The sequence below is a fragment of the Phoenix dactylifera genome, chromosome 1 (genome assembly GCF_009389715.1).
Source record: "Phoenix dactylifera cultivar Barhee BC4 chromosome 1, palm_55x_up_171113_PBpolish2nd_filt_p, whole genome shotgun sequence".
NCBI classification, from domain to species: Eukaryota; Viridiplantae; Streptophyta; class Magnoliopsida; order Arecales; family Arecaceae; genus Phoenix; species Phoenix dactylifera.
The window spans coordinates 37,562,829-37,589,560 of NC_052392.1; the positions used below are offsets into that span (position 1 = coordinate 37,562,829).

The following is a 26,732-nucleotide window of genomic DNA, read 5'->3' on the forward strand; positions in this document are numbered from 1 at the left end:
TGAGAGACAATAAAAATAAAATAAAGGCGTCATTTGATAATGTCACTATCAAAAAGAATATAATACGATGTTCAATTTCTTCAAATATTTAAATGTAATAATATATTATTTTGGCCAAATATATAGAACAGTCAAATTTTTTTCATATTGGTTGAAAGGTTGCTACAATTTTAAGGGGATTATAGCTTGATACCAATTGCTATTGAAGTCCCTATATCTATACATAGGGTACCTATACTAGTTTTTCTCAAAAAAATCTAAACTATTTTATAGAGAAAAAACTTTATATAAGTATAACTAGATGTCTTTTGAAATTCTAGCCAATATGAAGGTTCCATCGTACATAAAATTTGATATTGTGAATGTGATTTACTATTTTTAAACTAATAATCAAAAATTATATAATTTGGAGACCTAAATCTATGCAATAATCAATAATTTTAAAAATAAAAACGAAATACAAAATAGGATTAAATACCATAAATTAGTTATTATAAAACTAAAAATTTGTAACATATAAAATGATAGTAAAAAAATATACATAAAAAATGATAAAAACAGCTTACTTGCAAAATACAATAACTAACTAAAATATAGTAAAACCAAAAAAAACATTAATACAAAATTATAAAATACAAAAAGGAAAATAAAAATCCAATAAAAAATAAATATTCATAAAAATTAGTAATAAGATAAAACTTATCTAAACTAAAGGATGTCGAAAATTGACAAACAATACAAAGAATTAAAAATAGTGAATAAGTTAAATACAATAGAATAACATATATTAAAAATACTAGGTAATTGATATGATAATCAAAATAAATTAAAAAGTTACATATATTAGTATGAAATACGAGTGGATCATTCATCAAATAATATAACAGAATAGATATAACAAAGTATAAAAAATAAAAAATAAAACATGGACATAAAGATAAAAACATAATCAACTAAAATATAAGAAAAATATAAACCATTAATAAATAAAATGAACATAAAAATATAATTGAATTATGATAATAAAGCATAAATAAGAATAAGCTAAAATCGCGATATTTTTAGAAAATTTAAAATGGTCATTAAGCCCGATGGTCGGCCCAGGATCTGGAGCAATACACTATGTTCACTTTGTGCAAATTTCCGTCCCGGCCCGGCCCGTGATCATATCTACCGTTAGTTCAATATAATATTTAATTTTTTTCCCCTACATGACGACACCCTTCCAAAATGCCCTGTGGCGGCCGGTATTTTCGATCTTGCCCCCCCGTCGTGCCTCCTCCAAGGAAGAAACTCCGCTTTCACGCGCCCGTCGTCTTTCTCGGCCGGCAGCGATCGCGATCCCACCACCATCCCTTCTTCGCCTTTGTCCTCTCCCATCTCTCTTCTCGAATATGCTCGGAATCGATCTCCGGATATCCTCCGAATCTGGGCGACGGAGGAACCGATGCGGGGATTTAAGGCCGAGGAGGAGGAGGCGGCCCAGACCCCAGGGGTCGGGAAGGGGATCTTCGGGGGGATTCGGTGTAATCTCGTTCGCGACCTCTGGAGATGGAGCAGCGGAAGAATTCCGCGCTTCTGCCGTCAAACGTCGTGATCGTCGCTTACGACGCGACGAGGGTCCATAACGAGTGCGAGCTCCAGCTCACCGTGAAGGGCATCCGGATGAGGGGCGACATTCTCAATGGTGGCGACACCCTGGTCGTCCTCGGCGTCCTCCACACCGTCACCCACCCTAGTGAGAATCCATCGGATTTCCCTTCTTAGTTCTGGATTTGAATGCTTTGGCATGAAGAGTAGGATTCCATTTTTCTTGTTTTTCCCCTCCTTTCCGGCTTGACATTGAAGTGAAAAGGAGGGGAGGAGGAAGATGATAGAAAGGACGCTTCTTACTTGCTGAGTTTCGTTATTATTTGTGATTCCCATAAATGTTGCTGAATAAACTTCAAAAATGCAAGTTAATGGTGCGTCTGATTTTTTTAGTTTATTGGATTCCATTGATCACCTTACAAAAATTCCTTATTTGCTTGACTTAGTGGGGTATCAAATAAAAGCATGCACCGACTCCTTTTTTGGGACCAATTCCCGTGCGCTTGAAGAGGAGATCTCTAGAAAGCTTGATCTGTACGAAAGCATGCTTCTACAAAGTGCTGAGCAATGCAAAGCTGAAGGGGTAATCTGCTGCAAATGCTGCATAAGTCGATGCTTTATTACTATTCTTTTATATTCTTATGCATTAACCCTTGTTCTTGCATGTTTTTTTTTAATAGGAGGCCATAATGCGTTACCGAATGTTGTATGGCCAGTTGCAATTCTTAAACCAAACTTGTAGTTAGATTTGGATTAAAAAATCCATCACCTAGTCTCAAATGGCAAAAGGTTTTTTAAAGTGACGTTTGATGCTAATAATGAAGTCTGACATCAACCTGTTTTAGGTCATATATGAACTATCAACATATCTCTTGTTATTTATCCTTGTTTATGTTAGTCTGTGGGGCAGGAATTCAGTGATGCTATTTATATGCATAATTATGAGTCCTATAACCTACTGAAATATGGAAAAAGCATCGACACTTGTATGCCATATACTGTTGTCATTTTTCTGATCTCATATTTCTCTGTGCCAGGTCAGCATGATCATCAAAATTACTGCAGGAATACCTACAAAAGTAGTTATTTTGCAAGAAGTAGTTTCTAGTAAAGCCACATGGGTTATACTTGATCGGTATGTTTGCCTCTGGTTGCTTGTGTTATTTCGTTTAGGTTCAGATTTTTCGCATCTAGATGAGATAAGATATAATGTGATTAGGTGCATCAAAATAAATTATGTAGAAGTGCTTCTTATATTGCATCCTGAATGACTCTATTATTTGATTACTTCATATGACATGATCAACAATTAGTGCTACCTGTATTATATGCATATCAAATTGGTGAAATGTATGCGAAGTCTTTATATCATCTAAGCTTTCAGTTTTTACTTAGAAAAGCAATCAATGTTCCAGATAGTCAACAGTCAAGGCTGTTTCCATACTGTCAATTGAAGGTAAAATACACATGGAAGAACGATCCTAGACATGGTTTATTTTTTTTGGCCAGGGCCGAACCTTGTTAATTTTCTCATTTCTCCTGGAAGTAGATCTATAACAACGAAAATAATAGATCTGGATATCGTTTGGTTGATGCTTGCAACTGGCCCTGGTTTCAATTCATTGGTACATTAAATTGGGATTTTAACAATCTGGTTGGTTTGGCTTTCTCTGGATGCTTGTGCTTCTAAGTTTTTACTTGTTATCACATTTTAACATTGTATGTAATTTTTCTCATCAATTAACATTGCAACAACTGGATTTGTACATACAGTTGCTTCCTGGTAAATTTGTGATGCTGAAATTACTTATGATGCACTATGCGTGAAAATAGGGAACAGTAGGTGAAAGAATAAGGGATTTTTTTAGTGCATTGAGACATACATTTCTATTTGTGCATTACTTTATTCTGTCAATATTGCCAATCAATGTCAACAATGCTAGGGACTTGAAATAATTCCAAAATATGCCTGCTTGTTTCAATGTGGATATTCGGTTAGGGCCGTCTATTTTAAGTAGATCTTCATATGGTTCTGCATTCCAGGTCAGCATGATTGTCAAAATTACTGCTGGAAAGCCAAACTAAGTAGTTGTTTGCAAGAGGTTGTTTTGTTCCCACTGAGCAACTTGGTTGTACTTAATGCTAGGTCATATGTTTGCTTCTTGATGCTTGTGTTGTTTTGATCATGTTTGTAATGCCTAGGTGAGGAGAGAACTTAAAGATATCAGATGTATGGAATATTCTGTCAACTATGTTTCTTGTACATCCAGATGGACTCTTGTGTTGAATTGCTAATATTTTACTTGTTTTCTTATTTGACAATGGTCAGCAATTTAGTCATTACACATCATATGTGCATATCAAATTAGTAAATGTGTACAGAATTTTTTTTCTTTGAAAATTGCCAGTATTGACTTAGGAAAAAGCATTCAATTAGGCATTTGATGAACAGATCCAGACAGAAGAAATTACCTAATGGTTGTTACTGGACCTTAATTGTTGTCACCATTTTTGTGAATAGACCCATGATGGATAGATTAATCTTGATATCATTTGTTAACTCTTTTGTCAGGGCCTAGTCTCCAGTCATCTATAGATTAAATTTAGTATTATGTAATTTTAATTTGGTTTTTGGTTCATTATGGTGTCTTATCCTACTAAATTATCCTCTATTGTTCTAATTTATCACTCAAGTTATTGCCTCATCTCCTGTGACATAATTTGCACCATGGGATCCATCTGTGAAGTGCTTACTGGTGAGGCTCAAGGGCTTGGCTAGGCAATTTAAAGTAGCTTGGAACTCACTGATTACGCTTAACAATTGCTTCATATTACATCTTTGATGCTTTTATCGTAAATGATGCTTTATATAGAAAAAAGAGAGAAAAATATATGATATAGAAAGGGAACTCAGGTAGTGCTTTGAGATTTGTCGGTAACTGATTTCAAGCTGACAAGGTTGCTGGTCCATGTCAGATGAGTTAGGTACCTGAACAAGTTTTAAACCGCCTTCTGGTTCCATGATAAATCTTCAGTTGAGTTGTTTATGTTGAGCAGGAATCAAACATTTCAAGCGTCACTAGAGTCAAATGAAACCTTCTTGTGCAAACAGTATTCATTAGTGTCAAGATTTGGTATGCATTTGGTGTCCACAATCACAGTATTTTCTTTGTCGTTTGCTCTTATCCTTTTCCACTATAAAAGGGAAACAAATTGGTGTGCAGAAATATGACTGTCTGTTGCTTATAGAAGTTGCTATATCATTAGTAATAGCTTTCTGTGAAATGAAGTTTTCATGTGAATTGGATTATATCGCACTGAAGCAAACCTGCTGTTAGCATGATTGATCTACATCAATATATAGTATTACTAACTTTAAAACTATTCGGATGAGCATGAATCCTACCTCTTTCTGGAATGGTCCATCACAATCTCTGAGTATTGTGCTGTTGATTTTAACACATGAAATTGCTGCTAGTGAAAGTAATTTGAACTCAAATATTTCCATTTTTTAAATCTATTATCTCCTATGAAGATTACTGAGTCTATAATGTTATTTAGGATTTCAAGTTCAATCTAAATTGCTTTGAATAATGAATACCAACTCTTAGCAGGCACCTAAGAAAGGATCTGAAATTCTATGTGAAACATATTCCCTGCAAGGTCGCATTAATTCAGGATAGTTTATCTGTGGAAGTGATGAAGCCGTTTTTGACAAAGGCCTCGAATAAGGAAGGCTTGGAGCAGAAATCTTTCTACTCTGACTGGAGGACTGTTGGGTCCAAATTCAACATGCAGGAGACTGAAAGCAATGAGCAGTGTGTTGTATCTTCCTTAAGTTATTATGCCTCTTCCAGTTCCCTAGATAGCTCTGATATTTTCAAGTACAACATGCTTCCTGCATCTAGCTTCAAGACTCTGAATCACAAAAATTTAGCATATGATGAGACTGAATCTTTACCTAAGCAAGCTGGTACGTGAGAGAGCTTCATCTTATTGGGTAAAAGTAGTGTCCACTACATATCGTATTTGTATATAGCAAAGTACGCTGTCTTGGTACTAGGTATCGTACTGGTGCCATCTTGTTATTGTGCCGGTATGTCCTGTATGGGGGCCGCTTCGGCATACTAAGTGGCGATACACCCCCGTACTGTATATCAGTACCGAACCGATATGGTACTGTATATTCCGTACTGCACGATTTAATATGGTATGGCGTACCATGGTATATAGCCTAGGTAATATATGCTTTATATGGTTTAATTAGAAATCTTATTGAATTTGATCTGTATAATACCATATGGCGTCTACAAAATTTTGTGTTATATTTGGCACTTAGTAACAGGATATGGTACACCCGCTTCAAAATCTCTTCAGAAACTCGTCTTTGCACCCACTTTCTAAGCATTTTCTTATTCAAAATATTTTTATCGGATTTGTTTTCCCGCACCTACACCTGAAACTGCTACAGCACCTGAACACTGCACCCACTTGAGTTAACCAAGAACTTTGGCCAAACAGCAAATTATTAAAAATATTTCTAACAAACACCATTTCTTTGATTTTTCAAGAAAAACTTCCATTCTTTTGTTGATATATACTATATTAATCTCGAATCCTATTCGATGCTAACAAGTCTCACTTAACTCTTTAATTTAGTAGATTGATAATCCAGCACTTACATATTCCTTGCTTCATCAATTACCACCCCTTTTAGCTCATCCCCAGTGCAAAATTATCCGGATATTCCCTTTTATGATTGTTTCTTTTTTGTGGTTTTATAATTATCATAGAATGCTATTTTTTCTGCATGATTGATTATCTATACATTGTTAAGGGTTTTCTACCAAGTTGGTAAAATAGCTACTTTTCTTTTTGTTTTTCTTAAAGCTATCATACTGTCTAAAAAACACTGCTGGTTTTGCTGTTGTCATCTTCATTGTCATATGGTAAAGACAACACAACATGAATTTTTTCGGACAGAACAATTCACTTACATGAATGAATAAAGTAATGAAGACTATTGTCCTTTCTGACCAAATATACGATCTCTACCGGGCACTCCTTCAATCAAAATTTGGTAGGTTTATTATTGACAAAATTTTAAAGCCAATCAGCAAAATGGTTCCCTTCCTCAAGGCTTTAACACCTTCTTCACCATACCACTTTGGAGCCACTTCTTTGCAGTCTATATCCAGCAAGCTGTTATTCTTCATCAGATCCTTGTTTTGCAGAAATGGAATTATCTTCTCTTCATTACTTCATTGCTGCCAACTAGTCCTTCGCTGTAAGCAACCCCTCAGTAGTTCTGAGGTTAGCTAATGGAGCAAATAATATTTTCTATATAAACCTCACAAGCCGTGATGATATTTTCTCAATAGGCCTGTGTTGCCCATAACTGGGCATCCAAACTCAATTCAGCTAAAGGGAGCCCACTTTATGTGTTCGGTTGGCCTGAAGTGGCGCTGTTAGGCAGAAATGGCCCAAGTTTGCTTGGGCCTATGGATTGCAGAAGCCACTTCAGCAAAGTGGGCTGCTATTCATCCCGCTTACACCAAACTAAAATGGACCCTATAATCTGGGTTTATATGTCTAACATAAACCTTTTTATTGTCTTGCCCTTTTTTTTTGGGGAAATCTTTCTCAGTGTTGCCATGTGACATGGATACGCATTCTTTTGCTTATGAGGATGGGGATGCTATCATGTCCATTCTGTACTTGGGTTTTTTATAATCATGAATAATCTAGCATACTTGAGTTTGTTGCTGGTATGTGTTCATTTTTCATCAGATAACCTCATAGTATTGAAAGGATGCCTGGCAAGGAACTAACAGCTTGACAAAGGTTTGTTGATGACAAGAGTTTTAGTATAATAACAAAACAATCTTTATATGACACTATGATTCTTAAAGATGTTTGAAATTTTCGACAATTCTTATTATTGACTGTCCAGAAAATATAGTAAGATTATGCTCAACAAACTCTACATCATAATATGCAAGGTTCATGGTACCGGTGCATGTCACCCCCTACCAACCATACTTGTACCGTACTACTGAATAGATACTCGGTAAAGAGGTGTACCAAGTGCTGGTACGCTAAGCAATCCCCATACTGGGAGTACTAACACTCTACCAACATCATACCAGTATGGGATTTAGTGCTGAGATTGTGAACCTTGATTATATGTGTTATATTTCTAGCAGTTATCTCTATATTAATTTATAATGTGATGGTAGTTCTTGTCTGCAGACAGTTAGTTGCTCGTCACACATTTTCTTCTAATATTGTTCTTTGTATTTAAAATAATTCTTATATCTTATAGGGAAGCATTCCAAAGGATATCACACAAATCTTGCGGGTCCTCATGCACTGCAAGGCCAACATGATACTCTTTTTCAGTATGATTCCTTAGAAAAGCCAATTCTTTGTGCTGTTTGTGGGCTAAAATCGATACTTTATGTCAAGGAGTCTATGAGATTTCGATTTTCAGAGATTCAAGCTGCAACATCTGATTTTTCAAAAGAAAATTTCTTGGGAGAAGGTGGATTTGGTCATGTATATAAAGGCCGACTTAAAGATGGGCAGATTATTGCGGCAAAAATGCGGAAGGAAGCAAGTACACAGGGATATTCTGAATTCTTTTCTGAAGTACATATCCTCAGCTTTGCACGACATAGAAATATCGTGATGCTGTTGGGTTACTGTTGCAAGGAGAACCATAACATATTGGTCTATGAATATATCTGCAATAAATCTCTCGAGTGGCATTTGTTTAGTAAGTGACTATTGCAGTCAAAATGACCTAGACTTACATATTACATTGTAATAAATACGTAATATTATTATCTTTTGACAGCAATAGCAATTTCGCCTGCAAGATTTTTCTTTATTTTATTTTATTTTTTCTCGAGATACTAGCTCTTTCTATTGATAAATAGGTCAGTCAGCTCACCTACTGGAGTGGCATAAAAGACATGCTATGGCTATTGGAATAGCAAAAGGTTTGCGTTTTCTACATGAAGAGTGCCGTGGAGGTCCAATAATTCATCGAGATTTGCGGCCAAGCAATATACTACTTACTCATGATTTTGTTCCCATGGTAAATTTGTGTTAACTTTTCCACCTTCCATTTTTTTTTCCTGTTAACTATGAAATTAGTATGTCAGAGGCTGCATGTCAGTTTGCTGAAACATAACTTATTTTGCATATAGAAAAATTGAAGTAATTTTTAGTATTGTTGGGTGGTGAAAACTGGAGATGTCATTCAGGCCCCAAAACTAATGCTAGTCTAAGGTGATCTTGGTCATTTTAAAGCTGCTTTGTGTTTTAAACCAAAGAATCTTTGCTGCAGGAACTGAGTCGTCCAACATACCTTCTTTAAATTTCATGTGCATAAGTGTGGTGTTCTGAGGTGATTTCAACCTTTGAACTTGTGAAATATTTTCAGTTCTCCTCACCCACTTGCATATTTGCATTTCAGATCCACATCTATACATGTTTTATGCAACCTAGCTACACAAAAAAGTGGAGGTATCTTTTTGCAGTCAAATGGTTTAATTTCTGACCTTTAGATGAGTTGGAGGCATCAGGATTAAATTCTTGGAAGCTAATTTTAGTACAATTGGGAAGTTTGATAATAAAATAAAGGAAAAAAAAACTGGGTAACTTTGCGATGTCTCAGTTGTTATCATATGATGTTTAAGCTTCATTTTATCGTGTTGACCAGATTTTGATCTAAATTTTAAAATAGGCTTTCATTTTGGGACTTTCTGATTTTTGTCACATATATGGAAATACCCATCTTCTCTTACATTTCAAGTTTGGAGGCCCTGGTTTGCTGAAAACTTACTCATTTTTCAGAAGCTGTGTACCACCTACATCATGCATGTTATAGGAAATTTCTGTATAACTCTTACCATCGTGCTACCCAATTTACATCTCTTCCTTATAGCTCGCTGAATTTGGAATTAAGATTGAAGTCACTTGCAGATATACATTTTATGCAGTGTGAAAAGCCTATATATTGATGAAGTCTGGTTTTCCACAGCTTGGGGATTTTGGCCTTGCTAGATGGAAGTCCAATAATGATTCTTTTCACACGAGAGTTCTTGGTGCATCAGGGTGGGAACTTCATGCCTGTTTATCATGTCATACCTCTAGTTTCACTCAGCTTTTCCCTTTTTATATAATACTGACAATATTTCTTAAGTCTATGTAGGTACCTTGCTCCTGAGTATGCTGAACATGGGATTGTATCTGTGAGGACTGATGTTTATGCATTTGGGATAGTTCTTTTTCAACTGATATCAGGACGCCGGGTAGTGGACGAACAAAATGGGCATAGTCAACATTTACTGAAATGGGTTTGACAAAATTTTGTTGTTTGATAGAAAAATATTCAACCTAAAGCATGCATGTCAGATGACATCATGATAAACCTTCTTCTGTTTTGCTAATTTCAGGCGGGACCACTAGTTGAAAGTCTTGCACTGCATGAACTTATTGATCCACGTGTTGGAGAATCCTATGATACTTATGAGTTGTATCATCTGGCTAGAGCAGCATTCCTCTGTGTTAGGAGAAATCCTGAGATGCGTCCATCCATGGGAGAGGTTTGTATTAGGGTTTTGTGCTGAGTTCTTTTCTACTTCTGTGGACATTAAATTGTGTATTGCTTTGTTTGCTAAAGATTTGTTGATGGTTTGGAAAGGACTGGTGTTTTTATAACTATCAATCCATCGTTACTATTATTCTAAATTTTTTGGTTGTGGAAAGTAATCTACTTTAGGCACTGGGCTAATGGAAAGTGCAAAATGCAGAGACAACAATTTTTGCAACAAATTCTAGGTGTAGATGTTAACTCTTCTAATAACTGCAGTTAATACTGTAAGCATGCTTGTGTCTCAACTATGGTGGCATTATTCTTTTGGTGCTTTGGAAGGACATAAGCCATAATTATGGCGATGAATGTCTGCCTCCTGGATCAACTGCCGCTTTACATTTAGTCTTCCAGGCCCTTCGTTTCGATGGCCATTTTATGTTTGATCCCTGGCCTATGAGTAAATGCATTCAGAAAACTGTTATTAACAATATACAGGAATAGGCATATACAAAGAGGGCTAACTGTAAGGGACTAAACTAGAAATGCTCTCTGTGTAAAAACCATGAGACATGGTAGTCAAGCAGAAGGACCGAGTGCTAAGTTCCCCTTTTTAGGACGTCATTCCTAGTGAAATATCTTTCTTCTGCCGCCTTCTTATTTGACATCATGGAGACCCTCTTGGTTTTTTTCACAATGCATGCTCTTGTAAGACCAACTTGGGTATCAGTTGATCCAGTCAAAGCATATTTTCAAATAATAGATCTTATCTCATGATGATGCTACATTTTACCCAATCTTCACAATGAAGTCTAAGATTGTCCTTAAAGGGACTCTCTCATTTTCCAGTGCCTCTTCCTCCTGAACTCATGACTTGTTGAAAACATAAAACCCCACTTTGTTCTTACTATTGCAAAAATTAAACCTTACTTTCTCAATGTTAATAGTACCCAGTGAGTATAGTTTCATAGTTAGCTCCACCTTGAAAGTACAAGCTCACTCACTGCCTTTTGCCTCGATCTTTGAATAAAAACTAGCATATCTGATTAGGATTACCTTCGTTTTTCTCCAACTTTGTCTTTTCTTAAGATGTTGACCTTTAAATTCTTGCTGTAAGCTTATGTTCTTCTGCTCAACCTTATTCATGTCTGATCACTTCTTGTTTGTAAAACCTCGTTAGATCTCTGTAACACATAATTAAACAATAATGTCATAATTTTTATCACTTAATCATCTTCAAATGTTATAATCCAAAAATTATGCTTCTCATGATGCGCTAATCTTCTATTTTATTTGTTACACCAGCTATCTATCTCGATGTTCTTACCACCTACATCAAATGCCGTTACACCTCCCCTTATGACAGGCAGTACTAATCTCATGATTTGCCAGCTTTAGCATCAATGAATGCACGTGCAAATGAATGCACATGGGATATAGGATATCTTGGATATAGGATATCTTAAAAGGATTTTAACATGAAGTAGGTGCTAATATGCTTGAAAAGAAAATAATCTCACATGCACCTTTCTTCGTAGTTCATTTAGAAATTTTTCTCATTCACTGTTTGTATTGGTATTAGTCAGTCCTCGATATGAGATATAAGATAATTCAGCCTCTTTCATCTTGGCCAATATATATCAATCAATCAAGAAATATCAGCTCATATGACATCAACATATTGGTCAAGATTTTCCAATCACATTATTTACTTTCTTAAAATGCTATTTTATTAATAAATCTCATAATTAATGTCTTAAAATAATTGCTAATTTCAGTTGAAGTTTTGATATCTCAGTCTTAAACTATCAGCCGAGGTCTTGGAAAAATCTCAGATCTTTTCAAATTTCCCATATTCATCTAAGCTGAGATAAACCAAGATCTTGGTTCATCATGGTCTTGGTCACACACCATGATGATTGATATCTCGATTCTTAAAAACCTAAAAACCTTGTTCTTATGTCATCCTAGAAGAAGATAATAAAAGAAATATCTAACCACTCATGAAGCACCAAGTGCCCATAACCTTGTAAAAATATTGGATTTTAATTGCTTATCATGCTTTATAATGAAGCATACACCACATGTCTCCACCTCTACATATCATAAAGACCCATCTTGTGAATGGTAAAGTTGATGGCACTGAAATCACTTCGAAGGAAAACCCTCTTTCACCTCTACTATTTTATAGTAACAATTCTCCAATAAGTCAAGGTTAACAGTTAGAGTTCACAGATGAAGGGGGCAAAAAGAAAAAAGGCCATCTTGCAAAGAAAGATGTCAAAAGGCTGATTTTACAGCAGCAAGTCATAATCTTAAGTGGTGGTGCAATCTTTTGTTTGACTTTCTAGTTCAGTTTTATTTATTTATATATTCATTTGGGCAATATGTTTTAGCTGCAATGGTCATCACTATATGCAATAATTTATTACTGAGAACCAAGATTCAGTATATGTTTAGTGGAATGTGTCTTGATATGTATGAATTGCAGAAGGGGGTGAATCATTTATAATCTTGCATGCATTTTTTGATTTACTTTTCTCTATTTCCTTAAGACATATAAATAAATAATATATGTGTATATATATTTGGATTTTGGGGGCTTCTAATCAACATCAAGCACAGTTAAGACAAGTGAGGTTCAGGTTGAATCCCTGGTGGATATGAATGCAAGTCACATCTGTACTGTAGGATATGAAAATGTTTATGATTTCTTATGAGTTTCATAAATCCAACTGCAAGTAGGACATTATAAAGTTTGTCAGATCAAGATTGAATTTAGAGGCAGATGCAGGCTCAGATTTGTTTTAATTTGTCTTTAAATAAATTGATAGAATAAGTATAATTCAGGCTTCTGGACAAGGTTAAATATGATTTTTGGTTTCTACTATTAGCAGTTTTGTTCCGTAGTTTCCAGTCATACTCATATTCCTGATTAGCATTTGCTGCTAGTCCAAAAGAGTGATGCTTATTTGTTTATGGTTGTACATCATATTTATTGTGTTTTGTCATGATTACACTTCAGCATGGTTGTGGCTATTGGTCTTTTGATTTACCAAGGGCTTTTTCCTTTTTTTGATTGGATGGGAGAACAATGCACCCTAAATTTTCTTAGAAGCCTATAATCACAAAAAAGCCAGACAAAAGCAAATGCTACTAGGCTTGCTGGTTCTAGTTTGCTTATACAGCACTAGCATAAATAATTACATTTGAATAGGTTAAATGATGAAACTGTCAATTTCTAATTCACACATGTCAGCTCCAAGGATTAAGTCCTTTTCTTAACAAATTAGAGGTAAGGATGATTTTCCTACAATTTTAGGAAGAACTTTTACTTCAAATTGCATGATGTGTTCATATCAGATACGTATCAGATACTTCCTAGATGCACCTGTGATGCTTCCCTGATACGTCTAGAGATAAGGGAGAGGCGTCTATTTTCTATTATTATTTGACAAATGTTGACATTTTACTGACGAATGTCTAATTTCGGATTTTGTGATGTTAATATTATTGTATGGAGTATAACCATGGTCTATTGATTTAAATGATGACCAAATTACGGAGTTTGTGGAAGTTAAAAATATCATATAAAGCATGAATTTTGATAAGCACACTTTATAGATGCTTCTTTGCATATATGCAAAAAATTATTTTTGTATGGTCGTTTTCTAGCCATATTGTATCCTTTTTTTTAAGATATGCCAAATTACCATTTCCGTATCATGTACTATTGGTATCTCATACCAATATCCATGCTTCATAGCTAGAAATAATTCTAATCATCCCTGGAGTCGCTATGAATTTGTTCATATGCTAATATCATGGTGAAAACAGGTGGTACGCCTTCTTGAAGCAGATAATGACCATGCTCGAGACTTGGCCCAGCAATTCATTCCCCACTATACGAAGTGATATATGCAGTTTAAGCCATTTGTCTTTTTCCTTCTGCTATTCATCTCGTTTGTTTTGCTTACAGGGTATATGTAGCTTCCTCGTATCCTCCAAATACTACCGTAGATCTGTGAGATTATTAAAGAACTGTATTGTGCATGTTTCAATCACCTTGTACCTGTCCATGGATTTCTTTTTATCCGATACCTAGCTAAGCATTTTTCGGATTGTATCCTTTAAACTGGGAATTTATGTTTTGCTGATGATGATTGTGGGATGTGTAGTTTTCCAGTAACGCTGTCTGCCTGTTGCAGATAAATTTACGATAATCTCTTAAAAGTAAGTTTACTAGTAATAACAGATATAAAGCAATTTGTCATGTCTAAATGACCCATTCCATTAGAACTATCTATAAAATGCTGTTCAATCCATCAATGTTCCTTCTGGCAGATCCTTCATCCATTTCAGTTGCAAACGGAAATTTTGAATTTTTTTTCCTAGCTTAGTTTTGTTGATGTGTGGGCAAATATCTCATCAATGTGCAGGTTTTTGTTGATTTAAATACTTGCATGGCCAATATTTGTTATGCTAATGGTATATGGTTTCTTAACACTGAAATGACTCAGTAGACTTTAGGTAACTGATAAACAAGGCTTATATTTGTTTCTCTTTCACCTGTTTCATCCATGTTGATGTTTACTTGGCTGAAACATTGCACGTAGGATCATAATGATGACAAGAATAGTTCTGAAGAACCTTGGTAGAAATGAATGGGCAAAAAATGTTTCAAAGTTCATGGTGCTGTTTCAAAACTGTCATCCAACTAGACTTCTATGGTGCTGTTTTAAAACTGTTGTCCAACTAGATGGTATGCCAAATCTGGATCACATTGGCTAAACTACTAGTCCAATCATTGTTGGATTCCTTACTTCTAGAGTTATAATCTAGCTACAAAAACCAGCAAACTCAAATAAAAAACTTGCTGATTGTTTTGTGTGGATCACTGGTCTAACTCGGCCAAGTTCCTAAAGATCCATCTGAATTAAATTCTCAGAGCTACTCTCAGGGACACGAATCTGCATTTGTACCATACACTAACTTTTCACTATCATTTTCTGAAAGCTTCTGCATATACACTTTCATTCAGCTTTCCTACCTTCAAAATAATTTTATACTTTAATTTTCAGACTTTTTGCACTCAAATTAATTAGTTCATAGATTATTACTCTCAACTGTCTGGAGTCACCAATCCACTCAGATCACTAGATCAAGTGAGTTGGGCTTTCTAAGAGTTTATACATTGGACGGCGCCAACTTCGAATGCTCGCAGCACAGGCTCTGGTGGACGGTGGTTTATGGCAATCAGAAGTTGAGCAAGTCCCATATACATCGAAGATGCATGGAATATCTAGTCCTCCTGATTCAGATGCAGAGAACTCTTAGACTAATGAAAACATCCAAACAAGACTTCGATGTCGATGTGATTGCTTTTGGGGCCTAAGCCAGCCGAAGGACAATGATATCTGCAAACTTTCGGCTAGGAATCAACTTTCAGGTCACATCCGATGGGGACAGGGTTTATTAGCAAGTTGCCTCCCTTGCGATTGGTGAATAAAATTTGTCATGCATAGCTTAAAGTTTTTTTTTTCCTGGTAAACAACAGATTGCAAACATTTTTTTAACCCAGCAAAAACGTCGTTAAAGCTGAAGGATCAAAACTGGGAATAGAATAAAAGAGAGGGAGAGAGATAATTATTAGTGCCTTTTTGGTTGGGGGGGGGGGGGGGGGGAGGCATAAAAATAATTTGGAAATCTTAGGATATATGAAAAATAAATCCATAACTCAATGGATGTAAAAGTAGGTGCATAGTCTATCAATTACTTCAATTCTTTTTATATTTCCATTGTTTCAGTACATGTATTTAACTTTCATGCAGTTTAGATCCTCTAGAAACTGCATACTATGTTTCAGCTTTTGGCTCGTATGCCATATATGATGGCCTTCAAAAATATGCTACAAAATAGTTTTTGAATCTTAAATTTTGCCTTGTATGGAAGATAGGTCCAAATAAAAACTTGGTTTCTGCTATATAGAGAACCTGGGTGCACTGTATATAACAAATGGGCCATTTCATAGAGGACCAAAGTATTATCTATTTCTTCTAATACAATAGGAAAGGGTGGTTCAAACCTACATATATGAAGGATCAAATTATTCGAATTCAACAATCCTCTTCATAAAATTAAGTGATTCATAAGTGCACTGGATGTTCCCTGACAAATTACATAGGAGGTGAAATTATTCTATTGCGACCACTAGCGTAAATCTAGTTAAAATTTATCAAAGAAAAGCTTACCATGGTGATTTTAATAAATGCCTATGCGATGGTGATAATAATTATTTTATACTTATTTTACATTATTTTATAAGTTATAGCTGTTGATATCGCCCGAAAGATCTGCTACAATGCGGTTATTGGTTTTTTGGCAGCTTCTCAGAAGACTAGAATACGGGACCCCAGCAACCCATAGTCCAGTGTTCCAAGTCACGGCTTTGTCGTTCTCTTTAAAAACGATAGAGGCGCTTGGTCACTCGACGCCGTCCTTTGCATAACGTAAGGCAGCCTGAGGAAGCCCACATGCTATTAAAAAAAACAATAAGAATACTCAACTGACATAATAGCCGTTTTTAAGCTCAAGAAAAAATTATATCCTACACCAAGTATGTGATTGCATAACGTATGGCAGCCTGAGGAGGCCCACATGCTAAAAAAATAAAAAAAAAAATAAGAATGCTAAACTGACATCATGGTTGTTTTCAAGTTCAAGAAAAAATTATATCCTATAACTAACCACGAGCTTGCATTATCCTTGAGCGAGATTTGGTCATAGTAGTTGAGTGGATCCGGAGTCGGAAATGAACAGCTGAGAACCGGCCGCTGATCCACGAGATTCACAGATTGCTAGGAGAGTGTCACTCTTATCATGCCTCACTCGTCTACAGAGAGGCAAATGGAGTTGCTGATTGGGTTGCCTTCTTTGCAGTCCATCACTCTGGTGGGTTTGTCTGGCTGGACAGTGGGTTCGTGCCTGGACCTTTTTGTAACCTATTGTTTCTGACTTTGTTGGCTGCATTCATACTCGTTATGTGTGAACCGACGTTGCACCAAAAATAAAAAATAAAGGCCCACAAGCTAAAAAAAATAAAAAAATAAGAATACTAAACTAACATCATAGCTGTTTTCAAGTTTAAGAAAAAAAAATATATCCCACACCAAGCACACAACACAGCCAACCTCCTCATCAAAGTTTCTTATTTTAAGATACGGATCAGATATTAGCATATTCATATCTATATTTATGTTATTTGATGAATACAAATATAAATATGGATGCTAGTCGGATGCAAAAATTTATATATATATATATATATATATATATTTATTTTTAACAGATAAAAATACAAATCGGATATCAAAATATGAATATAAATATAAATATAAATCCAATAATTAAATTTTATTACTACAAAATCGAAGATATTAACATGGTTATTTATTTTTTTAAAAGTCTATTAATATTAAATAAAATTAAAAAGAGTTACAAATAAAATTGGATATTTGGATACGGATCGAATAGTTATCTATCTATATCCATATCTATTTTTCTTTGATGGATATAGATACGAATATGGATATTAGTTGGATGGATATCTATGCACTTTCACCCCTAGTTATTTCTACAAGCTCCATTCATCTTGGTGATTGGCGTACAAGTGCTTGTAATTATCGTGGTGCATCGAGACACGACGAACATAATATAAGGTATAATTTCTCCAATTTAAAAACTATTTTAGCAGCAAGAAATTATTACCTACATTACATACATAAGCACGATTGTGCCTATAGCTAATCATGATTGTTGATTCCAATAATGATGTACTAAGATGCATGCTTAATGAATGAGGTCTATAAAAACCATCCGATCCCGATTTAAGTCTCAGCATAGGTTTTTTAGATTTTTTTTTATTTTTCTAATGGTTGCTCTGGTTTTGTATTAGTTTAGCATTTCTTTAAGGAAAAAAAAGAGCAAGAAACCAATAAGTCTTGAAATCCTTATTTTAGTAACCAGTTAAGATAAGTGACATGACAACCGACCTAGGCGAGAGGATTCTAATCAGGATAGTAATTCTGAATACGAAGGAGCACGAATGTATCGTGCACAACTCTAGGAATGAACATTGCCAAATTCGAAGGGGTATTTAAATTTGCTGTACTATAACAAAAATGTTGGTTGGTACTAGTCTACATCCTTCTAGACCAGAACAAAACATTGGCTGAATAACAATTATCAGCTACTGCAATGTAACATTAGCAGATAATCATGAAAAAATAATAATCATTTCTTTGCTTAATGTTCTACTCAGCAAGGAAAGAAGGGTAGTTCTTATAGTAAGATAATAATAAGACTTTTGTTATTATTATCTTACTAAATTCAAAAAATATTATTTGCTAAAATAATAATAATAAAAGTGTAAAATCATGGTCATTATAATGAAATAATTCTTGTTATAAAAAATATATTATGAGACGAGAAAATTCCAACAACCAATAAGAAAAGTTGCGATCAGTTGATTGCTGTTGTCTGTTGGAAAATATGGAAGGAGCGAAATGCTTGAATTTTCTTTAAAAAATTAAGTTCCATCTATTGTATTTTGCAGAATATCTTATCAACCTTCTTCAGCTAGAAGTATTTATGTTCAAAGAAGATGCTTGACCCTCATCTCAAACCTAGAAATAATTTCGCACCATTGGCATCGCACATTGAGAGACGTTGATATATATATATTTTTTAAAAAAAGCTGACTCACATCAGGATGCAGTATTTATATAGTTGCACATTGAATATACAGAGATTCTTTAAATCACTTATGAGATTATTCAGCTTATTGAATAGCTTAATAGATCTACTTGTAGACCACAACCTTTTGTAAAATTTTTTTATTACTTTTTTATATTTTTTTCTTGTAAATTCTGTATAAATAGCTTTGGATGCTACATACAAGAATATAGAAAAAAATGGACTGCCCCAAGCATCCAAAATGTCAATAGCTTATCCCTCTTTCATAAGAACAGCTCAGCCAATTGACCTTCCTCTAAATGGCCAAGAGTTCACTTGGAGTAACAGAAGGGAGGTACCAATTATGGCGAAGCTTGACAGATTCCTCATTTCTACAAAGATGGATGATCTTTGCCTTCACTGCTTTCAGATAGCCCTACCAAACCCTTGCTTGGATCACGCGCCAATCAAACTCTCCTTTGTTAGTCAGAAAAGGCTCAGGAGTTGCTTCAAATTTGAAAGGAATTGGCTCTTTTTTGATGGCGTAAATGATGTTGCTGCTAGAGCTTGGAGCAGGTCCGGATCTTCCAAAATCTAACTGGATGCATGGTTCTCTTACAAAGAATGGAAATCAGGTTGGCTCCATGGAAAAGCGATCGAGTTGTTGTCCTTCATTGAAAGGCTCACTCTCGTCAATTTGGCCCTTACTTCTCTTCTGCTTTATTTCATGTCTCTCTTTAAGTTGCAGGCTTGGGTACGTAAAAGGATTGACAGGTTGAGAAGATTCTTCCTGTGGGTGAGCACCTCAAACTTGCATGGGGTATCACGTGAAGTAAATTGGAAAACAATATGCATGCTTAAGGAGGAAGGAGGTCTTGGTGTGATTGACCTTAAGCACTTCAATGACTCGCTCCTAGCTAAATGAGGTTGGCGGTTCTGGAAGAAGCAAATTGAAATTGCCTATCATAAGAGAGTAAAGGTGTCTCTGTCTTGGAAACAGCCCAAAAGATGTTCCAAACCTTGGGAAGGATGTGGTTAACGCACTACCTGCTTTCTGAAACAGAATTCAATTCAAAATCGGCAATGGTCAGAGAACTATTTGTTGGAAGGACAATTGGATTTGTGATACGCTACTTCTTTTTATCTTCTCATCTCTCTACAAGCTGAATTCAAAGGAAAATAGCACGGTGGCTAAGCTGTACAACTCTAGAACATCTTCTTGGAAAATTCGGATGCCTTCTAATGCCTCGATGGAGGTACAATCTCAATTCACCTATCTATACTTCCTTTTTGCATTGAGTTCTCTTAACATAAATGAAGATCGCACCATTTGGAAGATGAGCGGCAAAGAGATCTTCTCCACTTTATCGTGTTCCCGGTTTTTTAATAGTCATGGAATTAGATGTAATGTTGCGACCTCTTTGTGGAGTTGCTGTGTGCTATTAAAGATCAAATGCTTCCTGTGGTTGAGTTGGAAGAAAAAACTAAATACGAGGGATGCATTAGGGAAGAAGGTATGTGCATTGCTGGGTGTGCTCTCATACTTCCTTTGAAGGTATTTGTTTGAATTGGAGGAGACAAGAACTTCACTAAGTCAGTGCAAGCTGTGGTACTTATGCTGATTGCTACTATGCCATGAGTCACTAGGAAGGAGAGAGACAGAAGAATTTTCCTGAGCAAAAATTCTTCGCTGCTATCAGTAGCTACTGAAGGTTTGAATTTATTCAAGGATTGGTTCATTCTCTGCAATAGTAATGATCTTGTGGAACATGGAACAATATGGTAAAGAATCAAAGGTCCCAAAGATCTTCTTGATGTATAAATATCCTCCTTCCTTGACCCACCATTGGGGCACCGTTTGATTGTTTACCACCTCCACCAGCACTTAAATTCAGATAAAGCACTGATGAAGAATGTAGCCCTACGACCTCAATTTGTTTCATCATCCCAAATGTTAACCAAATTTGTTTTGTCACTGTCACGCCTCTCTTGTCCTATTGTAAGCCTCTGTTTCACCTCAGTCTAACCTCCCTTCTACTCCAAAAAATAAAAAGAAAAAAAATCTGTAACAGATCAGCCTTTCTAATTCGCTATGGATGAAGTATTCTTCTTTTCTCGTTAATTTTTTTTTTTAAAAAAATATCTTATATGTTTTTCTCGTCCCACGGTAGAGGTGTCTCGTAGCAAATGAAGTGCTTTCTCTAATGGCGATCTTCTTCTCTCTCTTTTTTTTTTTTTTTTTGTCAAAACATGTATTTCATACAATATGTGTTGCGCGGAGCACATGAGGCACCCAGTGCCCACGTGGGGGCCACATGAGGAGGGAATACGGAACTCCCCTGCCAGATATTGTCCGGTTCCGGGGCTTCACGCAAGCGTCCTTCACTCCTCTCCGATTTTGTTTTCCATCCAAAACGCGTATACAGGATTAGAAGACACCCGCCTCATATGCCTAGACTTTAGAACGAGTCTTTCCGATATGGGACTATTGGGCCTCACACCCTTCCCACCATCGGACAAGAGCCGTCCTCGGCTCTGATACCAAATGTCACGCCCCCGCCTGCGCGGAGCACGTGAGGCACCCAGTGCCCACATGGGGGCCACATGAGGGGGGAATACGGGGCTCCCCTGCCAGATATTGTCTGGTTCCGGAGCTTCACGCAAGCGTCCTTCACCCCTTTCCGATTTTGTTTTCCATCCAAAACGCGTCTACAGAATTAGGAGACACCCGCCTCATATGTCCAGGCTCTAGAACAAGTCTTTCCGATGTGGGACTATTGGGCCTCACAATATGCGTACGAATACACCCAATAAAATCAGAAAACAAAAGATCACGGAGTGCCCAAGACAACTCCTCCTCGCTGCCCATATGGTACTTTCGGAATGGTTGACCATATAGGCAACCACTCAATGTGCAACTCCATTAGTCTCTCTAAATATATATCTGACCTGAAAGGCTCTTCCATCCCTAACTATTATCCAAATATTTCAAGTAAGGGGTGGTTCATGCCAACACCTCTCGGGCCTCTCTGAATCTAACTGATCATCATAACTGAGTCACCTTTTAAGATAATTGAGCTGGTCGATAGCATTTGCCGTGCACGTCGAAAGCCCGCTCAGGCAGTCCCCAACCCGTGCCGAGGACCGGGATGGTGATCTTTTTGGAGCCACTTCTGATGCAATGGTTCTAGTATTGGCCCTCATATTAGGTTAGGCCGCGTCCCATCGCCGGGAAAGGTCTGACCACAGGGTACCGTGGAGCATCTTTCAAAACATAGATAATTGGCAGCACTTCATATATCTCGAAGAGAAGTTCTCCCCCCAAGATGAGCCTCGTGGACGTGCGCATTGGCTCGTCCACGGCCGTTCTTTTTCTTGGTGCGTGAAAGACAAGGCCATAATTGGTGGGCCAAGGCTTAGACCATGCGAGGCACTTTTCTCTCTCAGAAACGAGAAACGAGACCAGGCGATGCTTCTTTCTCTGGTACTTTTATACAAAAATAATCTATATTTAAAAAAAATAGAATTCCACATGATCCAAATTTTTTTTTGCTATGTGCCATACTTCATGAGCTGTAATCAATTTTTTATACTACTAGACGAAAAAAAAAAAAGAGCCTTCCTCAACATACTTCTTTTTCTCGTACCTTTTCTAATTTCAAAAAACTCTAGAATGATCTGTATTAAGAAAAAAAGTAGAATTCCACAACAATCCAATCTTTTTGTTATGTTCCATGCTTCATGAGTTGTAATCAAGTTTTTGTACTATTGGACAAAGAAAGCATCAATCATATGGTTCTCTGCTTAATGCAAACTTTGGAAAGTAAAAATGCATTCGGCCTTCCTCAACATCTCCTCTTACGTGCGGTGCAAACACATGAATTAGTAAGTAGGAGTATGAAAATGTTGGTAGACAAAAAAGATCGGTGAGCTCTGATACTATTTTTAGATCTTATCTAAAAATTCAGACATTTAGATGGATGGACTTAAGAGTATATATGCACCATAAAAATTTTTAATCTATCCAGTGTGAGACTATTATTCCTCAATAACTTCTGTATCTACTTATGATTGGATAAGGAATTTGAAGGAGATATAGGGCCCAGCTTTAATATGAGATGGTGTGGCAAAAAAAACCTTACTTTTGATAAGACTTGTTTTTGTGGCAATAGTTAGTTCTTGAAAGGAAGAAAATTAAAAGGCATGCTTGTTTTTTTTTTTTTTCTTTTTTTTTTTTGAGCAAAAAAGAAGATACACTTGTTGTGGTGATTGTGGGCCAATTTAGAAGAAGAGAAATTGAACTCTTGCTTGACTTGATATGAGCTTTGAAGGTTGATTTCAGTTTATTGGGAGGTTTGGGCATGGGTTTCTCTCAAGCAAGGTAAAGAGACTAAGAAAACTGGAATTACTAGGGGGTTTAGGTTGGTGTTTTGTCTTGAATCTCCATAGCAAGTGAGCATGAACCTTTTTTTCTCCCTCGCTATCCACACGTTAAGTGGGATATTGAATTTAAACCATGAAATCTTTTATTGTCGCACATTATTTTCTCAATGAAATGATTGAATGGAATCCTTTCATACTTTATCTTTTATTGAATGATCTAGATCAATTACTTTTTTGTGATGTTTTTGGGTTGTTAAATGATTGCTAGGACCCTTACAACTGAAGCGAATCTTTTACCATTTTCTCTCTTTTTTTTAAGTTCATCATACGTACCAGTAAGGAAGTCTAAAGCCAGGCTCTACAGTGCTTATTTTGTGCCAAGCGCAGACTGAGGCATGGAGTAAAAGCAGACTGGCTCAAAACCTCATGTTCCAATGACTTACCAAATAATAAAGATAGTCGTTTTCAAAAATGGCCTCTAATAAATGAGCCAGGCCTTTCTTTTCTCTTTCCAGGCAATTGTAAGTATTCGGACCCTATGCAGTGCAACTTTTGCACTGTAGAGTCCTAGGATCGTCATCCATTTTGGAGATTAACAACTCTCATTCATTCCTAAAATACGATGAGGCATTATTAGTGCAATACAAAGCACGTTGAGGCACTGTTATTGTGATATGCAGCATGTCGTGGTGATGAAGGAGAGCGGCCAGTCTCCAAGATGGATAATATGGTAGCCACCCACGATATTACAGAATTGTACGATGCAAAAGCTGCACTGTAGAGGTTTATAGTTCCAATTGCATATATATCGACAAAAGTTTTCTAGAAGTAATGAGCAGATAACAAGTGCCTCAATTCTAGCATGGACAATTGACCTATTACGTGGGGCACAACAAATAAACTAGATGAAACGAGGCCGCGAGCACATGTAGTTGTTTCTACTACATGTATTAGCATCTAGTGAAGCTTTTTAATATTGTATTTTTCATGAGAATAAGTCAGGATACTTGGTGAGGTTGTTGATGGTTGCGATCCTTCATATGATGAATTTTTTTTGTCATTTATGTCAGAAAAAAAAGCCTAATCTGATGACTAGTGCACTTACCTTGTTTTCTTTATAAAATGGAAGAAATTTGTCATATAATAATATATACTGTAATGGCTTACCTCGTCTCAGCCACATCCCAAGGTATCAGATGGAACCGTTTTCATTATATGTATTTAATTAGACCATAATATGTCATGCATTAAAAGAATAAAATAAAAAGGCTTTTGTAAGAAGCATATTGCTTACTTTGGAGATTAAGTGTGCATTTAGGTTCATGTGGTGGAGAAATGCAGCTCAAGCAATTCCTGCGAGGTAGAGTATGAGGCAAGGTGTAGCTTAAAATTTATGTGGTGATCCACCAATGGCTTTATCTTGTGTCATCCATTTGACATGAACACTAAATGGAAGAAAACTTCACTACTCTTCTAACATGGTATAATAGACGCAAGTGGTGCATGCTGCAAAGAAAAAAAACAAAGACACAAGTTTTTGCTCCAAAAGAAAGGAAAATGTTAGAAAACTGGAGTCTTCAATAATTAGAAAGGTTTTAAGATATTGGTCTTTTTAGTTTAAGTGTGTTCAGATTCCATCAAATTCCTTGCTCAGCAAATGGAAAATATAGATCCTTGAGACTATCAAATACGTTCCCTGCAGCATCACTCGCATTCTACACCATTTACCAACTTGGTGCATTATTGTTCTACAACAAGCTCAACATTATTCCTTGCAAATTGGGCTGATGAAGTGATAATTTGGTGGGATCATAGATTTAGGACACCACTAAAGCTTTGCATTTGTACATCAGGATATCTGCGTTGAGGAAAAATCTCATGCTGAAGGGTGAGTGGGTTAGGTAGAAAAATGCTGAAGTGACAAGAATTAATCCTGAAACATGATGATTAATACCCCAGAGGAAGTCTTATGGGGGGCCCTTACCAAGGACATGACCCCTGCCATCATCTAAACAGATGTCAGTCCTGATTTTTTTTTTTTTTTTGGGGACCATCCTTGTGTAGATGTGTCACTTCAGCATTTTAATATTAGGTACTAACATCTTTCCATGTATGAGTTTGCTTTGTGGGTTGGAAAAAAAATATTCCTTACTTCAGCATTCAACATGATGAGACCAGGTTACAGGATACATGCTAAGAGCATGATGCAACTTCTCCCATGGGCATGAAACAGAGTGCAAACATTTTCATCTTTTCTTTGTTAACTTATTCAATTGAACATGGCACCATCTTTTTGCTGCTTCTGGTCTTGCCATTCTTCGTTTTAGAAAAATAACAGAGTTGTTTAAAATATCATAAGCATCCATATAGAATGATTGTTACCTAAGTTCTTATTTAATTTCACAAGCTGATCAGATAAGCATGATTGTATCCCAAAATATTTTCAATTGCTTGAAAGGTCTTGAAAGCGCATCATCCATAAAAATATCTTGATGCTTCAGTATCAACTTCTCCCATGGGCATGAAACAGAGTGCAAACATTTTCATCTTTTCTTTGTTAACTTATTCAATTGAACATGGCACCATCTTTTTGCTGCTTCTGGTCTTGCCATTCTTCGTTTTAGAAAAATAACAGAGTTGTTTAAAATATCATAAGCATCCATATAGAATGATTGTTACCTAAGTTCTTATTTAATTTCACAAGCTGATCAGATAAGCATGATTGTATCCCAAAATATTTTCAATTGCTTGAAAGGTCTTGAAAGCGCATCATCCATAAAAATATCTTGATGCTTCAGTATCAACTTAGGCATGCGCAGATAAAGTATCAAAGGTCAAACATTTTGCCACCAAGGTGGTAGCCTGGTAGTAAAGAGGCTTGGACTCCATCCGAGTTGTTCAGATTCGAAACGTACGGACGTCGATTAAATCAGGTGACCGCATGCCCCACGCCCGGATAGCTCTGTATGGATATGCTTTCTTTCCATCAGTATTGAGGTGGCGCTGGAGTGACGTACTCACATGTGGATGGCCCAATGGGATTTCCCACGAGTTGGAGAGGGCACATGGAAAGTTACGACCCGCATCGAATCTCTAGTGGAAAGAGGGCTCAGTGGAGGCTGCTACGTGGGTGGGGTTCTGCTCTTTTCTCTCCCCTCCTATTTTTGACCCAAAAAAAAGAGGTAGAACGTTTTGGATGCGGTTTGGAGACGACCAAGCCCAATTAGAAAAGTCCTCTGAAAGCAGCTTTCGTGGAGGACTGGTCCTTTCACGATATTGCCATGATGGTAAACTTTGGCAACCTTTTGGGACTCAAAAGGATAGCGTCGCCAGCACAGGGCTCCCACATTGGACACGGTTTCTTGCTCGGCGAAGCTATTCTTCCACTCATGAACTTCTATTTAATTTTAGGATCTAAGCATTA

General features: G+C 36.4%; 1 protein-coding gene across 1 annotated transcript; it reads left to right on the forward strand.

The window, feature by feature from the left end:
* The first annotated feature begins 1,250 nt into the window (after nucleotides 1-1,250).
* On the forward strand, nucleotides 1,251-14,465 carry LOC120113028 (probable serine/threonine-protein kinase PBL16). Its single transcript, XM_039133510.1, has 10 exons — nucleotides 1,251-1,738; nucleotides 2,037-2,173; nucleotides 2,628-2,725; nucleotides 5,205-5,563; nucleotides 7,916-8,368; nucleotides 8,532-8,692; nucleotides 9,641-9,714; nucleotides 9,812-9,956; nucleotides 10,056-10,205; nucleotides 14,030-14,465. The coding sequence occupies exons 1-10, from the start codon at nucleotides 1,552-1,554 to the stop codon at nucleotides 14,105-14,107; spliced, it is 1,842 nt and encodes a 613-aa protein (XP_038989438.1). The 5' UTR covers nucleotides 1,251-1,551; the 3' UTR covers nucleotides 14,108-14,465.
* The last annotated feature ends 12,267 nt before the right edge of the window (nucleotides 14,466-26,732 follow it).